At 40.6% G+C, this 16,457-nt stretch overlaps 1 protein-coding gene across 3 annotated transcripts in view; it reads left to right on the plus strand.

Moving 5' to 3' along the window:
• The first annotated feature begins 1,815 nt into the window (after positions 1-1,815).
• Positions 1,816-16,457, plus strand: part of ZNF608 (zinc finger protein 608) — a 117,306-nt gene continuing 102,664 nt past the window's right edge. Inside the window, exons 1-2 of one of the 3 annotated variants that reach the window (XM_010370958.2) lie at positions 1,816-2,108; positions 5,485-6,572. In XM_010370958.2, coding sequence (XP_010369260.2) covers positions 5,667-6,572 — 906 coding nt within the window. In that variant the 5' untranslated portion in view covers positions 1,816-2,108; positions 5,485-5,666. Of the gene's footprint in view, positions 2,109-3,862; positions 4,464-5,484; positions 6,573-16,457 lie in introns of those variants that run through there. The other 2 variants (XM_010370957.2, XM_030927875.1) reach the window with 2 other exon arrangements.

Raw genomic sequence — 16,457 nt, forward strand, 5'->3', positions numbered from 1 at the left:
TATATAACAAACCTCAAAGCTAAAATGGATCCCTAATTTGCCCATTTTATTTGTTAAAGTACAGCTTTGATTTGAATACAAATCGACTTAGGGAGAGCTAAGGACTATTACAGATTGCATTCCTCTGGTTTATATATCCCAATAAAGGGTGGAAACTGCTGTTTATTACTATTTGCAGCCTCAAATCTAGTTCATTTATGGTAGTGAAACAGCTAATTGGCAATTTTTTATGGACTAAATATACTGAAAGCTCAAACATGAGTCAATAGCCATTATTTAAAATATGTGACATAAATATTTTTATTGATCCACGAAGTCATCACTGAATATTTACATCAGAAGCTGTCTTCTGCTAGCACTCATTCACTTTATGTGTCCATATGACTCAGTTAAGACACAATCTTAAATTGCAATTGTCATGTGGAAATTACAATCCCAGTAGTACTGGATCTTTACAACTTGGGATCATGATGCTTTCAGTTTACAGTACCCTTTGACTTTAAAATGTCCATGTTGTAGCTTCTAAAAATAATGAAGGTAACAAAAAATTCAAAATTAAATGTACTCTAAAGGCTTAATATATGTAAATACACTAGCTTAAATATGTTAGCTGTTATAGTAAAACGCTAAACTTGTTATTTCATATTAACCTCTCTTATCCTGTGACCTGAGTCTCATTAACTTGGTTGCTGGCATTTGTCCTACAATAAATTGTAAAATATTTCTGTGTTTGTGGATTGTAGATGTAGCATTCAGAAGATTTATGACACCCGGTTCCCAGCAGTAGGGTGAAAGATTTGGGGGAAGAGGAATTCTGACCATTCCACAGTTTAAATATGTGTACTGGAACTGTTTAACAGTTAATCTTCCTAGTATATTTAACTTTCACAAGTCAATTTTTTAAAAGATGAAGCTGGCCCGAGGTGTTACTATGATTAGCTGGGACCTTATTTTAAAATTAAGTTTTTCTTTTTTGGCGTCAATAACACCAGGTGGAAAAGATTTGTTACTAATTCCAGGGAAGAATCATTCACATAGTGTTGGTTAAATGGTCGCCTGCATTCACACTTCAGTGCTTGTAGACCAGAGCCCTGGAAACAAAAGGGTTACTTGTTTCCCCACCATCGCCTGTACCCGCAGATCGATTTTTCTTATTTAATCAGCGAGTAAAAAGAGAGACACAGGGAAGAAAAAAAAAAAAAAAAAAAATGCAGAAGGGGCAAAGTGGTGGGGGGAGGGTTGAAAGCCAGAAGCTGCAATACAGAAAATCAGTCTTGGGAGTTGGACTGCGGAGTCCTTGGAACAAGGAAGGGAAGCCAGCAAAATGCTCGCAGTCATTTCCACACAGCCAGCCTCCCTTTTCTCCTCGCTACGCGCTAGTGGCTCATTTGGCTTCTCTCTGCCACCGAGCGATCACATACATTATTTCCCCCGAGATAACACAATCAAACTTGTATTTACCGACATCCTCTCCTCACAGCCTGTTTGAGATTTGTTTTAATAAAGAAGTGTTTTATGTGAATGATGTAGTAATTGAAACGGGCGCACCATTTTTTTTCCCTTCTTACTGCGGGAGGTTCCTCAACCCCAATCTGGTTGGAAAATAAAACGCTTTGTCTCCACAACCACCCCCCACAGCACCCCCACCCGCTCTCAGTGTGTGTTTTATACGTGTGTATATCTCAACCCCCTACAGTAGCCAAGAGAAAGCAGCTAGCCAATGAGAGAGCCCAGTTTCATAAAAGCTGCTCTCTGATTGGCCCGATGCGAAAGGGCACTGGGAACAAAGAAAAGTCCCTTTCAGGTATAGAGGCTGAGAGCTTCTTTTGCTCCACTCCCCCTGTGTGTGTGTTGTGTTTCAGTCCTGATTTCAGTGTTGCAGAACAAGCTTGTTGTGTGTGTGCACCAGGGGGATTTTTGTTTTGCTTTTCTTAAATTTTAATTTTTGCTTTTATAAAACATACACAGGACGGTCTGTGACATTTGATGGTCCATCTTCTTTAATAATAAATTTGTTGAAGAGATTATAATTTCCAAAATAAAGCGGCTGCAACCAAACACATTCAATGCAGTTAGAAGGAAAAGGTCAACTCGATCCAATACAGACCGTAAGTACGGTTGCGTGGTGTGTCTCTATATAGCACTTAGCGGGGACTTCATGCAGGGGAATGTGCGAGTTTTATGCATAGAAATGAGGAACTAGTTACAGGGTTTGGCTTTTGCATTTAGAACAACAACCCAAGAAGGGTAAATTTTATTCAGTGGAGGGTGAAGCATTTGTAACTTCACACAAATTAAGCTTGACTGGGCACTCGGGGTAACTTAGAGTAAATTAGCTTTTGGGCTCTAACCCAAAGGAGAATAAAAGTGACACAGTTACATATCCTGCTCTGCAGTGTCAATTCTCTAGCTCACCTTACTTCCTCCCTCTTCTGTCCTAGGTGGGCAGACCCCTCTCCCAAACCGATCCAGGAAAATGGGGGCAAGGGCAGAACAAGCCGATTTCTCTCTCCTGTCAGCTCCCAGTACCCGATAATTTAATATTAAACAAGGGAATAGTCACTCATTACGTGTCATGGTTATAATTACCATTCGCCATCTCCTTGAAAAAGCAAGCAACAAAAATACCGTTAAGAGAAAAAATAAAAGCCCAACCCAACCCAAACAAACCCACAAATAGTAACAATGGTGTGTTTATTCCAGGACCAGGCTGGTGAGCAAGCAAAAGGTTTTTCTTTGTTTAATACATGAAATGGGGGTCCCTAAAATCCAAGTAGCTCGGAGGTACCCTTCTCCCTCCCCCAGGCGTCCCTGTCCCTGGCCCCTTGGGAAAGCTGATAAATTGGAGATAAGTTGAAAGGTTTATAAAGTGTTTCTTTAAAACATCTGCTTTGCTCTTGTGCTCATTACATTTCACTCCTTCCGAACTTCGGAGATCCTAGATCTCCGAGAAATGTTTCACATTCATAACTTGTAGCTTCGCCCACTGCGGGGGGGCGGGGGGAGGAGGTTGGGGGAGTGTGTGCAGGGGGAGGGGAGAGACCTACAGCTTTTTTTTTAAAGACCAGATCAGTATTTTCTTGATACGCTTGTCACCATTTTTGTTCTCACGACAACCAATTGAGCCCTTGATCCTCACGTGATGTGAAAGGCTTGCGCTGTAACAAAATCGCTCCTTTTAGATGGTTGGTTGTTACTAACTCGCCCATCCCCCTCTCCCAGCCCCGACATTTCCAGCAAAGCGACTCTCCACTTCCAATCCATCAACAATTCATTACTGCTTTTAGCTTCCAAACGCCAGCTAATTAAAAATACTAAGCCAAGCTCCGGGGCCATCTGACTAAACACAGGAGGGGGTGGGTGAAGGGAGGAGGAGGAGAGAAAAAATAAATAAAAGGGAGACACACCGTTTGCTGCGAGTATCAGAGGGAAAAACTCCCTCAAAAGGTCGCCTTAAAAAAAAAAAAAACAAACCAAAAACCTTTTTTTGACTCTAATTATCGAATTACCACATGACTGATTGACCTGAGCGACAGAGAATTCCACTCCCCTCGGGAACTGTACTAGGAACTCAGTTCCTTTTTCTTAAAACAACGTAAGACAGGAAAACATCACATCCTTTAGGTTTCGAAGACTGAGCCCATTTTAAACGCCGTTATTTTCCCCACCCCACCGCCCCCCGCCCCCCGCCCCGAGCGAATGCTGTTATAACTGGTTTATCAGCTCACTGAATCATCTGCTCCCTCCTCCTCCACACCTTTCTTTTTCTCCTCTTGCCCAGTTTCTCATCCCACCCTTTCTTCCTCCTCCTCCTCCTCCTCCTCCTCCTCCCCCTCCTCCCTCTCCTCCCCCCCTCCTTTTCTCTTAAGTTAGTTCAAGAAATCAAATCTGTCAGGACGGGTGGAAAAATGCCACTTCCCGACTAACAGGCGGAATCCAGCCCAGATTTTCAGTCCTTTCTTCTTATTCTTTCTTCCCTTTCACTAATTTATCCCGATGTTAGCACATTCTGTCTCGTTACTAGCGGACGCCTGTAGGTTTGCTACATGGGATCATTACTGATCACGGTGACTCTGAAGTCTGGAACTGAAGGCGGAATGAGAAGTTGGGAAAACTTTTTTCTCTAAACTCTCTGTTTTTTAAAAAAACTATTATTCTCGATGCTTGTTAAGAGGAAAAAAAAACCTTTGGTGCTTCTGTTGTGAATGTGAAACATTATTTTCCAGCTGTACAGTGACACATTTTTTTAAGGAGAAAAGGACTGATTCGTTTGCCAAAAGGGGGGTGGGGAGGTGGAATAATGTTATCGAGTGATTATTCTGGCTGAGATGTGTTATTTGGTTTCTTCCTTCTTGATCATTTGGTGTTTAAGTAAAATGAGGCACAGGCTTGTTTGCCGAGTGGAGTGGGAAAGGCATTTTGATTTGCTGGCCTAATTAAAAAAAATGATAAAGGATTAAAAGGTAAGCAATGTCTGTGTGTGTGTATGTGTGTGTGTATGTATATTTATTTATTTTTTTCTTGACAATCAACTGTTAAAAAGGGGCTGATCCCTTTAAAAACCGTTTTAACTGCTCTTTGTCAAACACACACTCATTTGCGGTCATTGAGGCCACCTTGGCGCAGATCACTTAAAGTGTATGTCTTAATCAGTTTTCCGTACAGTCAGTAGCACCATATTTAACAGAGTGAGCAATTCTGTGACCTAGGAATACGGTAGAATTGTTTAAATGTATTTTTTTTTCTCAAAAGGCAGATCTTTAACTTTTTATATAACACTGTCTTTTCTAGAGAGAAATGCTCTTAAAAGACATGTATATTAAAAAAAAAATCGTATAATCTGTTGGGGAAAAGAGGATAGGAGGGAGGTATGTGTGTGTATTGGGGGCAGTTATTGGTTTTTTTTTCTGTTCCTTACTAGGAACAAAAACCAGATCGCCCAGACAATTTGTAAAAAGAAGTACTGAAACCTAAAATTAGAAATAAGGAAATTTTAGCAACATTCTATTCTGAAAACTAGCCTCAGAACTTCCAGGGTCTGGTCTTCTAAATTGCAAGATCTAGGACATGTTTAGGATGTTTAAAGCTGTGTTCTTCCTTCTTGTCTGAGTGTTCAGGCTGTGTTTCTGGGGTTGAGATATCACATGTGCCAGACAGAAATCCTAAAGTTTAAAAGAGAACACAAAAACCTTTCTGGACTTGAATCAGATCCTTAAGATAATTTAATGCTTTTAAAAAGGTGATTATCCTTGTGTTGTTGATAAAGGGATTTTCTTTTTAGCTACCGTAAGATGCTTACTGTCATAGGTTTATTTTTTGGGTTTGGTTATTTTCCTTTAAACCTGATATTGGACTGTGGAGACAATACATGAGCCACCTTACTCTCCATCCTTCCCTGTCCCCTTTACTGATTCCCCAATACTAATCGTTTTTTATTCTGGTAACACCCAGACAAGAAATATTCGACTTTTCCCCCCTTCACAGGAAAAGGTGGACCTGGACTGAGGGTGTAAAATCCCTGGACACATTCGTGAGGCAGGAAAAAGAAGAGGAAGATTAGAAGATTTTTTTTTCTTTGAGAGAAAGCCCAGCGGAGATAAACGAATGTCCCCTCATCTCCAAAGGAAAGTTCATCGGATTTTTATTCTAGAGAGCTCATCTTCAGGATGTCAGTGAACATTTCTACTGCAGGAAAAGGTGTGGATCCAAATACAGTTGATACTTATGACAGTGGCGATGATTGGGAAATCGGGGTTGGAAATTTAATAATTGATTTGGACGCTGATTTGGAGAAGGACAGACAGAAATTTGAGATGAATAATTCCACCAACACCACTAGTAGCAGCAACTCCAAGGATTGTGGAGGTCCGGCCTCCAGTGGGGCTGGTGCTACCGCAGCCTTAGCTGATGGCCTAAAATTTGCTTCTGTTCAGGCCTCTGCTCCCCAGGGGAATTCACACAAAGAGACCAGCAAATCAAAAGTGAAAAGGAGTAAAACTTCTAAGGATGCTAATAAATCTCTGCCTTCTGCTGCCTTGTATGGGATTCCCGAGATCAGCAGCACTGGCAAGAGGCAGGAAGTCCAAGGGCGCCCTGGAGAGGCAACTGGCATGAATTCAGCGCTGGGTCAAAGTGTGAGCAGCGGCGGCAGCGGCAACCCAAACAGCAATAGTACCAGCACCAGCACCTCTGCCGCCACCGCGGGGGCAGGCTCCTGTGGGAAAAGCAAAGAGGAGAAGCCAGGTAAAAGCCAGAGCAGCCGAGGCGCCAAGCGGGATAAGGATGCGGGGAAATCCAGGAAGGACAAGCACGACCTGCTTCAGGGCCACCAGAATGGCAGTGGCAGCCAGGCCCCTTCCGGGGGGCACCTCTATGGCTTTGGGGCCAAGAGCAATGGAGGTGGCGCGAGCCCCTTCCACTGCGGGGGCACTGGGAGTGGCAGCGTCGCCGCTGCAGGGGAAGTTAGCAAAAGTGCCCCGGATTCAGGGCTCATGGGAAACTCTATGTTGGTAAAGAAGGAAGAGGAGGAGGAGGAGAGCCACAGGCGAATCAAGAAACTGAAAACTGAGAAGGTAGGATAAAGTCGCCTTCCTAGATGTCCTACTCTTCTCTGTGTGCATTTGTGTGGGTGTGTGGGGGTGTGCCTCTGTGTGCCTTACACTTCTTTATGCTTTGTGGTTCTTTGTGAGATTACTATGATATGCATCCTTTATATTAAAATTCGATATGGGGGAGCCTACTTGGGTGCAGTGTTTGGCTCTTGCTTCTGCTGTCCTTGCTGCTGCTGCTGCTGCTGCTGCTGCTGCTGCTGCTGCTGCTGCTAGTGATGCTAGTGTTTGGGTTCCCAGGTGGGAGGGCCTGAGTGTTCTAAATACCTTTTGCCCTGTAGATCGGTTCCTCACTAGTCAGCAGGTTGCTGACTTTTAATAGAAAACCTGCTCATGCACCCTCTTGACTCTTGTCCTGGTTTCTTCCTTAAGGGGAACAGGTTTCTATTTTATTTTATTCATCCTAGTATTGCTGGTAATGTGTCCTTAGGTGCAAGGTTCAAGTTCCCTCCCTGGAGAGGAATGTCGAGGATTCTAATTTACATTCTACCCTCATCCCCCCCTCTTTTTTTTTTTTTCTTACTGTCTACAAAGTAGTACTGTGAAAGGATATCCTTGAATGAGTTCTTGTTATTGGTCCTGAATTAAACCCCAAGCTTGATGTGTTGGGTCGTTGGTTTCATAACTGCAGAAAAACTCCATGGTTGTGGTGTTTGTTAGCACTCTACTCTTGTTCCCTTACCCAGTTCCAGTTCTTAGCTAGAGATTTAAGAGTGTTATCACTTGGATACCTAGCTTGACTGGGGAGCTGCACAGCAGCTAAGAAGAATAAAGCAGACTTGCTGGACTGATGCTCGTGAAATGTGAAAACGTAGCCAAAGGGGATGCAGACGGTTGAGTGAATTGGAGTATAGAATTATGTGCTGCATTTGAACGGTGTGGATGGTTGATTTAGACCATTTGGACCCTTCCTCCCATCTTTGTACAAGTCTATAGTTAGACACTGCCTTGGAAGAACTGCCCGCCCTGACACCCACCCCATGTTTTGCTGCTTAGTCATAGACCACATTGACTAATGTTTGGGAACAGAAGGTGTTCTGTCCACTAGGCAAGTTTGGAAGGAGTTAGGGGTGTGTGTGTGATATTTCTATGAAATTAGTCTTCATATTAATTCTACAGGTTGTGCCTTGCAGAAGCAAGATTTCTGTCATGTGGGTTGTGGCATGGTTGTTTGGGAACATGCTTATTAAATAATTTTGATTTTTTTTTTTTTTTTTTTTTGCTATAGTTGGTGATTGGGATTGTACGTGGTGATAATATATCTTTGGAGAATTATTTCTGCGTGAAATGGTTCACTGCTTCTTAAACTTTTATATTCTTGTTTTTGTGTTCAGGATTTAAGTTAGAGTATAGGAGTAAAGTTTTGATTTTTAAAAGTTGATAGAGGCACATTAAGGTGTAGATAATGCCAAATTTGCAAAAAGCCTCCGAACACTTATAAATTCATACCCTCTTGGTAAGATACATTGATGAATATAAATGAGTTTTTAAAATTCCAGGTTTTGATTCTTATGTTTAAATGTGTAGTTTCACATTATTTCTGCTAAAAGACGTTCTGAAATCTTCTTATTACTTAGTACAGTAGGGCATTTACTTTTGTTGCCAATAGTCTTCAAATTGCAGTTCTAATCTGCTTTAACTATCTAGATGAATTGCCCTAATCCAGTGCTCACAATGGCTGTGGTTAAGGAGTCAGAGCCATTTGATTGGATTCACTGGCTGCTTGGAATGTGGGAGGTACTGCCCTTTTGCATTCCCCTTAGCCTTTTAATCTTCCAGCCAAATGTTCACATTCAACAATTTTGTTTAGCTGGCAATCGGAACATTTCAGTATCTCAAAGGCTGCTGTCATGGCAACTGAGATTAGAGCGTGGTGTCGTTTCTCCAGTTTTTGTGTTCTTTTCACTTTCCAGTCACAGAGGAAACTGGGTGAAGAATGGAAGAATTAAATTATTCATATACATGCAACTCACCTTCAGTTACAGCAGTATAAATGTGATAAATATGAATTACATAAATGAAGAGCAAGCAAGTCATGATGGATCTGGGGTGCGGGCGGAAGAAAGCACATTGCAATTTAGATTCACTTTTGGTCCTGTACCAGAGGAAGCCGTGCCACCAATCTTAGCCACTGGAATTGGCACAGGGGCCCCTCAGAGGCTTGGATCCAAGGGCTTGGATCCTGTAGTGTTGGTCATTCTCTGTCAAGTTGGGCGTTGGCTCAGGATCTCAAACATTATTCCTTAAGGCTTTTCTCCCCACCCCCACCTCATCCTGAGAACGACTTCTCTTAAGAATGCTTTCATCCTTGGCACACAGAAATGGCACTCCCTTGTATGAATGCCACACAGGAAAGTAACTCTAATTCCACTAACTAGTGGTTGCATCAAATTAGGCATCCATTTAGAAAATGCTTCCTACTGATGTGAGAATACCTATTCAGGAAGTAAAGATTTAGTAGGACAAGAAGCTTCACCTGAAAAAATATTTCAACACTGAGGTTTTTTTTTGACATTTTATATAACGTTTTAATTTCCTTCAGCCTTGCTTGATTATCTGGGTTTGTGAAGAGTAAGTGCCTGCAGAGTGAAGATTATTAATTTTCAGCAATCAGATGAGGCTTGTGAGGGGCCACGTGTGAAAACCAAAGGGGAGTGTATGTGTGTGTGCATATATATATATTCTTTTTCTGGTTGGAAGGTTCACAGGAGATTCATAAGACTTGCTGTCACCGGTTAATTTTTACAGCATGCTTAAATGTCTATTTTTGGTCTGTTTATTCTGTTTCTTCACTACACAAAGTCATGTAAAACATGATAAATTGGACCTTATGAAACCTAATTAAATCAATGAGTGTTCTACTCCTTTATGTGGAAACCACAAGTATGTTGTAAAAGTCGCCACTCCCTTAATACGTGAACAAAATCAAAACATGCCATAATTCTAAGATGTTTGAGCTATATTTCTGTAGCCCATTTTGTGGTTAAGCCACCAGTGACATGTCTGAATAAGTAGATTTGACGGGTTGACTTTGGTTGTTAAAACCTGCCTCTCCACCTTCCCCTCCTTTCTTGTGAAGCAAAATAACCTTGTATTGAAGCTCTTCTTTATGCATCCTCCTAGCCATCTCACAGTTTTGACTTCCCAGATAGGGAGGCATTCAGCTGGGCTTTATAAATAAACAGTTTATACATAAAGTTGATGGATTTATTTGATTTCTAGAAAATTCAAAAATATATACAAAAACTCAAAAATCCTAAAAGTGGCTGATACTTAAACAGAAGTGAAAGGCACAGGAGGTCATATAGTTGTGTCTCAATACCTATTCAGGGAAGAGAATTATTTCTGTAATATCATATTGCTTTCATTAAGATGGCCCTGGTCATAAAGGTGGTGTCTACAAATGGACCTGTCCATAAAGGATATCATTCATTTTATTTTATTCTTTTGTAGAGGCCTTTTTATACTTCACTAGGGAATTCTGGCACATTTTCTAAGTGAGTGTGAGCAGTTTAAGAACATATTTTGATTAATGAGTTTTGTGGACGTTATGCTTTTTTTTTTTTTTTTTTTTTTTTTTAAATATAGTGTCTCATATGAATTCTGCCTAGAGTTTAGTGTATCTACTGTGAAATAAAAGAGCAGAAAGGTCACTTGCTTTAATTAAAGAACAGAGTCCATTGTTGTTGGACAGCTAACTGTTTTGAAAGCTACATAAGGGATTTTAGCTGTTAAAAACGTTGGTAACTAAGGGTGGCTTCCAGTCAGCATTGATCTAGCTCCTTACTTTTCTATAGCTCTCCTCACAGGGTGACAGGGCTTTTTGAGGTAGGGAGGGGCTGCCCTTTCCCCAAGAATGCTTGGAACTTAGGTATTTTTGTGATCAGACCCATCACTGAATTCTGACTTTGGTGTGTGAAATCCTTTTGCTTTGCTGGAGAGAGAAGGAATATGCATAACTGATCAAGATTGTCCTATAGGAGATAAATAATGTTTTGCAACTTTTAATAAGTTTGCAAATGGTCTGTAAAAAACGGTGGGGGGAGGGATTGATAGTCCAAATGTCATGAGGTTAAGAATGCTCTTCAAGTGAAATTGCTTGGCTGCAAGATGGTTTTAATTAGACTGTTATAAAGACTTATTTTTCCTAAGCAGCATTTTATAGTTAGTAAATGAAATGTATGCCGAAAGTGCTAAGCAGAAATCTCCCTAACCGCAGAGGTGCTCAATAACCAGATTCAAACAACATGGAAAGTGCCATCTGTTCTTGGTTTTCAGCATGAAAAAGAGGGATTGAATGGCTGAGATTTGCTCCAATTTTGACAGTGTCTGTGTGCGCGCGTGTATTTTTTTTAATTTAAAAAAGTTCACCTGGTACTTCATAGAAACTTGAAATTGCAGTAATATGAGCAACACTGTGAAAACACATGTTCCTACATTTATTTTAACCAGTTCCACTTTTATTTAAAAGATTTCCAGAAGCCCAGCCATTGAACACTTTATAATGGTTATACAGTTCCTGCAGGCAATCACAATGAGCGGTCAGCTTTCCCAAAGATCTGACTATTTAGTCGGTACCTGAATTATTCTGTCAATTTTCCCCCTGGAGGCAAGGAGGGGAAAAGGCGCTCACGCCAACTCTGGTCAGCGTTTATCAGTTAATCTAATTGTGTGTGATATTGCTGTGGACTGGTGTTTAGGATACATAGACCTTGCTCTTGTTCAGAGCTGTAATCTAGGATTGTTGATAATGAGGAAAATATCCTTTTAAGGAAGGATAACTTTTGAGTCCTTGACTTTTAGACACTAAGAATCTTGGTTCTGGGTTTAGTTAGAGCCCTGGGTAAAACATTATCCGGCCTTTGTTTGAGGTCTTCTATCGAAGCTAATGACTGGGCTTGTGCCTCCCTGAGATAAATGACATTATCTCTGAGTGGCCTGACAGGAAACAGACATGTTAATGGTGAAGCTGCGGGGAGGATCTGCTTGGGTTCTGACAAAAGAGTCGAGAAAGGGACCCCTGGTTGTGGTCATTAACACATAATGCATTCTTGCTCTTCCTAAGAGGCCCTTGATAATTGGAAAGCTATTTTAGCCACAAGCACTTAAATCGTAAATCTACTACTCCTAGTTCTTTGCATTCTTAAAAGTAGCAAAGTAATGTGTTTTTTGTTAACAAGTGTGTGATCTTGTTTTTTAACGTGGTGGCAGTTCTAGGCTGCCTGGGTAATGACGTGTGGGGGAGCTGCACATTGAATTGTTTTTATCAGCTGAGATCCTTCTTTGTCTTTCAGCATTGCTCAGCCATCCCTCTACTTTAATAAAGTGAAAAAGTGGGTACAGAGCTGAAAATAAGTCATTTTTATGCTTGAAGATGTCTTGTGGGAGGGGCATAAAATCTGTTTCATAAGATTTTGTGCAATGATTTGAATGTGATGAAATCTGACTTTTGGAGTGTATGTTTTCAAAAGTCATGAGTATAATTGAGTTTCAGTGCAGTTTAAACTCTCTCTTCTTGAAGGAAGATAATTGCCATGTTGAACACACTCTAGAGGTGTAGAAGAGGTGGCAGGATCATGTTATTCTATTCTCTAATGTTAAGCACTGGAAGTTTTTCATAGTAACTTCTGCAGTGCAACATAGTTTTGATTGCCAGCACTCTGAACTTGCCAGCAATCTGAACATCAAGGGTTTTGCTTGAATACAAAATAGTTTATTCCTAAATTACTTGTATTACATTCCTGTGTCATATGGAAGTCAGAACTAAGGAAATACTGGGCTCTCCTTGTTAGTAACATCTTAGGGAAAATAACCCTTCTTCACTAGGATTCTTGTTGATAAATGATCATAATACTCTCCTCTCTTAATGTAGTCATTGAAGATTAAAGGGTTGGAGAACAGGCGAGCTCCTTGCCTCAGTGATGACTTAGGTTGTCATTAGAGAGTAAGTAATATGTGTATGATATTGGTGCCCTGTAACTGGTATTTCATAGGTGTGTGTATATAAAAGTTGTAACTGCATATATAGATGTTGGATTGGGAGTATTTAGTTAGTATGAGCTTTATTCTCTAAAAACTGTTCACTGTTGGTTTTACGTTCAACTCTGCTGCAGAGTATATGGACCTCTCCCTCTGTGTCTAATTCTTTCTCCCAACTGCACTTTCACTAGTGACTACTTGCTCCCTGTCTTAAGTTCTTTTTAATTTAAGCTCAAGGTTTTGGCAATGGGAACAAAGCCTTTGCAACTGAATGAAAGGTTGTTAAACTATTCATAGTTGATTGACCAGCAGTTGGGCTGTTTGTAATGTTATTTTGAGAGCTCAAAGGATATGCAAGAGGGTGAGACTTGGCACTTTGCTCCTAAAGCTGAATTTTGCATATTTGCTAAATTTTGCTTAGAAATACCTTTGGGAATGTAGTAGAAAAGATGATGGGTTTTGCCTTAAGAACTGAAATGATCACAAAGCAAATACTTACATTTTGCTAGGTCAGTAGGCCTTGAACCACAGGGATCCCATCTGGTATTCAGAAGGCTTTTCCCCCCAGTGAAACTAAATGAAAACGTAAAGGTATAATATATACCTTTTTATATAATATATATAATTGTAATAGAGAACACAAAGGAAAGGGTGTTTCGGTTAGAACAAATAGGTTTGAAATGATGAACAAATACTTCTGTGGGTTTTTCAAAGCCACTTTCTCTTCTTTCTCATCTCCACCCCCTGACCTAGTTTGATTATTATTCACTGTGACTATTCCAGCCCAACCACTGAGCTTTCTGCCTCCAGGGAATCCTCATTGTCAGCTAGCACCTTAAGAAAAATGTGTCTACAGGGACATTTAGGCATATTCCAATAATGCCACACGAATGTAGCTTTTACAGGTTAAAAAGCAAGTAAAAGTACATTGATTATATTTTGTGTTGTACATAATGATTTCAGAAAGCAGATATTTAGGTTGTGGAATTGGCTTATTATGTTAACCAGAGAGCAGATGGCATGGTGCCACAGACGAATAATTTTACTTAAAGGGACTTTTAAGGTTTTGATGTGTTTTCTTTTCCTCTTATTTCCCTGATGGCTTCTTTTTATTGAAGGGTAACTTAAGGAGACCTGGTAGCAATTTTACTGCCTCCCCCTGACAGTTTGAAATAATAGCTTGGTCTTTGGTTGCACTGATCTTCTACCAGTCAACTCGATTCTGGTTTCTGTCATGTGGCAGAGAATTTTTAAAAAAGTGTTTGTAGTATGTTTTAAGAAGTGGACTCTTTTATATGCCTCAATTAGCAACAGACGACAAAGTTCCAATTGGTCACACTTTCATAAACTCCTGGAAGTCACTGTTTGTCCTTTTGATTAAAGAAAACTCCTGGTTTAGTTTCTTAGGAAAGCACATCTGGCCCTCTGGCCGCTTTCGGTACACCTTTTTGTCCTTCGCATTAGTCACTGAAGGTTCAAAGGTTGTGTCTAAGTTGTTCCTAGTTAGGTTAGAAAATTTTCTCCACGCTGGAGGAAATGTACTTTTTAAAAAAAAATTTTTTTAAACTACACTCATCATGTGTTTGAATTCAGCTGGCATAAAAGTACCTTTTGTTTTTGTGCCTAGATTTTACAGTTTTATCCATTCTTCACCTCAAACATCACCAGGGTGAGTTGGAAAGCATCTTCTAACTTTTTTTCCAGAGTGTGCATAGCCAGACCAGATTACTTCTGGATTTGCTGTCACTTCCTTGACTGATTTTATGGATGGCTCATGTTAAAAACAACAAAAATGTTTGAACTGGAAGGGTTGAAGCCTTGGGTTTTCATTCTTCATGGAGAACTGTTTATTTGTGTGTGGTTCACCACAGTACATGGATAATACTATCAAATCTGTGCTTTATTATAGGCTTATGACTAGCACAGCAGCACTTTAGTTATGTGTTCCCGTGCTTTAGTTATTTGCCAGTTCTTTTGTGATGGAAATGAAATTAGAGCTGAATCTTTGCAGCGAAGGGGAAAATAGGCACAACAAATAGAAACTATCCCTTGAGCCAGTTAAGAAGTAAGCAGTGGTGATTAAACATCTTTTTTTTTCAAAATAATTAAAACACAGAGGAAGCTACTTCCATTTAGCTTCTGTGAAGATGCGTGGAAGATGAGCTCAACACTTTGAGAAGTGGAGGCTGCAACTAGATTTTATCCCCTTATATCGTTTGACATCTTCAGTAATTGAAAAGCGATTCGTATTCCCAAATCTTGAAACTTCTCTGAAGGTGTAATTTGAGTTAAGTAATATTGTTTGTTTCTGCTCCCAAAAGGGAGCAACATGATGTTAAAACAGAGCAACTGAGCCTCTCCGCATCCAACTCCATTTGGTCAATTGTCTCCATTTACATTCCTTGCCCAAATCTTTCAACAGCCTTTCCCATGATGCCGCAGCAGATGCCAGACACTGAAGTAGAAAGCGAGCAGCTGTTTCCAAACATTACTCCATTGCTGTATTATCCTCCACAATCTGCTTTCTTTTGCTCTTCCCTTCCCCCATCCTTAAAATAAAGAAGCCTTCTCTCCCTTTGACTTTTGCATCCTCCAGTTTATCAGTGTGCAGGTTTTCTATCTTATCATTCGCACTTCAGCAGGTCCGTTTATTGTTTTCGCTATGGGAGCAGATGGAGGGCCCTGGGCTCTTGGGGGCGTGGCCGCTGGCACCTCAGGCCCGGGGCTGCGCGCTCCCGACGGGGCGGCGGGGGCGTGCAGCCGGGGACGCGCCCTTCTTCCCGCCGGGGACCCGTTTATGGCCCTGAGCGCTGTAAATCTGTCAGCTCTTCACGACGCCTTCACCTCTTTCTTCATTTGCTCCAGCTTCTAGTTTGACAACGTTCCCCTGAGGCAGAATTCTAATCTGCTTCCAATTAGTTGCAAAATGTGACTGAAATTTCCACATTATGACTGCTGTTTTACTTGCACGCACACATCTAGAAACAAATTAATGCTCTTGAATATTTATTTTTTGAGCCCTTGGATTTACTTTAAGAGGAAGAGTTTCCAACTGTTTGGAATGACTTCCAGGGTTTGCATTTTTTCCCGAAAGCCGAATATACTGGGTACATTAAAACAAAACAAAGCAACTGTGTTGCCCCCCATCACTTACTAGGCCTTTTCCATCTTTTCAAGATTTCCCAAAATGTATTGCATATGTTTAAGTAATGCAAATAAATTTTGTAGTATTTCTAAAATAAACAAAACAAGGATGTTTGGCTAAGGAAGGGTCCCTATGCAGTGTTTTAATAAAAGAGAAATATACACACACATTTCCTTCTAAATATAGCTTAAGTATACTTTGGCCAAAACACAAAGACTTTTGTTCCACACTTTTAAATTCTTTCATTCAATATTCAAAAGCTGTAAACCCAAATAAACGAATTGGGTGATTAATTGGCTTGGCACAAATCTAACGGCAGCATTAAAGAAGTTACTGTGGGCATTAATGTGTACCCAAGTTTTTGTGTAGGTCTCTGGAGCACACCCTCCCTCAGCGAGGGGCTGGGGCTGTTGTGCTGAGATCAGTATAGTAGGTGGGTTCCTGTGACTTTGATCTTCCCACTCCCTCCTTACGCCAATGTTAGGAGAATGGACCTAGCTCTGGGGTGGTTCTGTTTAGAGGGTGATCATCACCCATCACCCCAACTCCCATTTCCTCTCTTTCAGTGATTTTTTTTTTTTTTTTTAACAAAGATGTTGTTCCCCCTGGTTATATGTAAATATTAGAGTTGTTTAAATCTTGGTTGCTGAGAATGTCAAGACAACCATTTTATTACTTGCCTTAAAGACTGCTTTCTCAAGTACTGGAGAATTTTAGTACCAAGG

Source organism: Rhinopithecus roxellana, chromosome 3 (assembly GCF_007565055.1).
Source record: "Rhinopithecus roxellana isolate Shanxi Qingling chromosome 3, ASM756505v1, whole genome shotgun sequence".
Lineage (NCBI taxonomy): Eukaryota > Metazoa > Chordata > Mammalia > Primates > Cercopithecidae > Rhinopithecus > Rhinopithecus roxellana.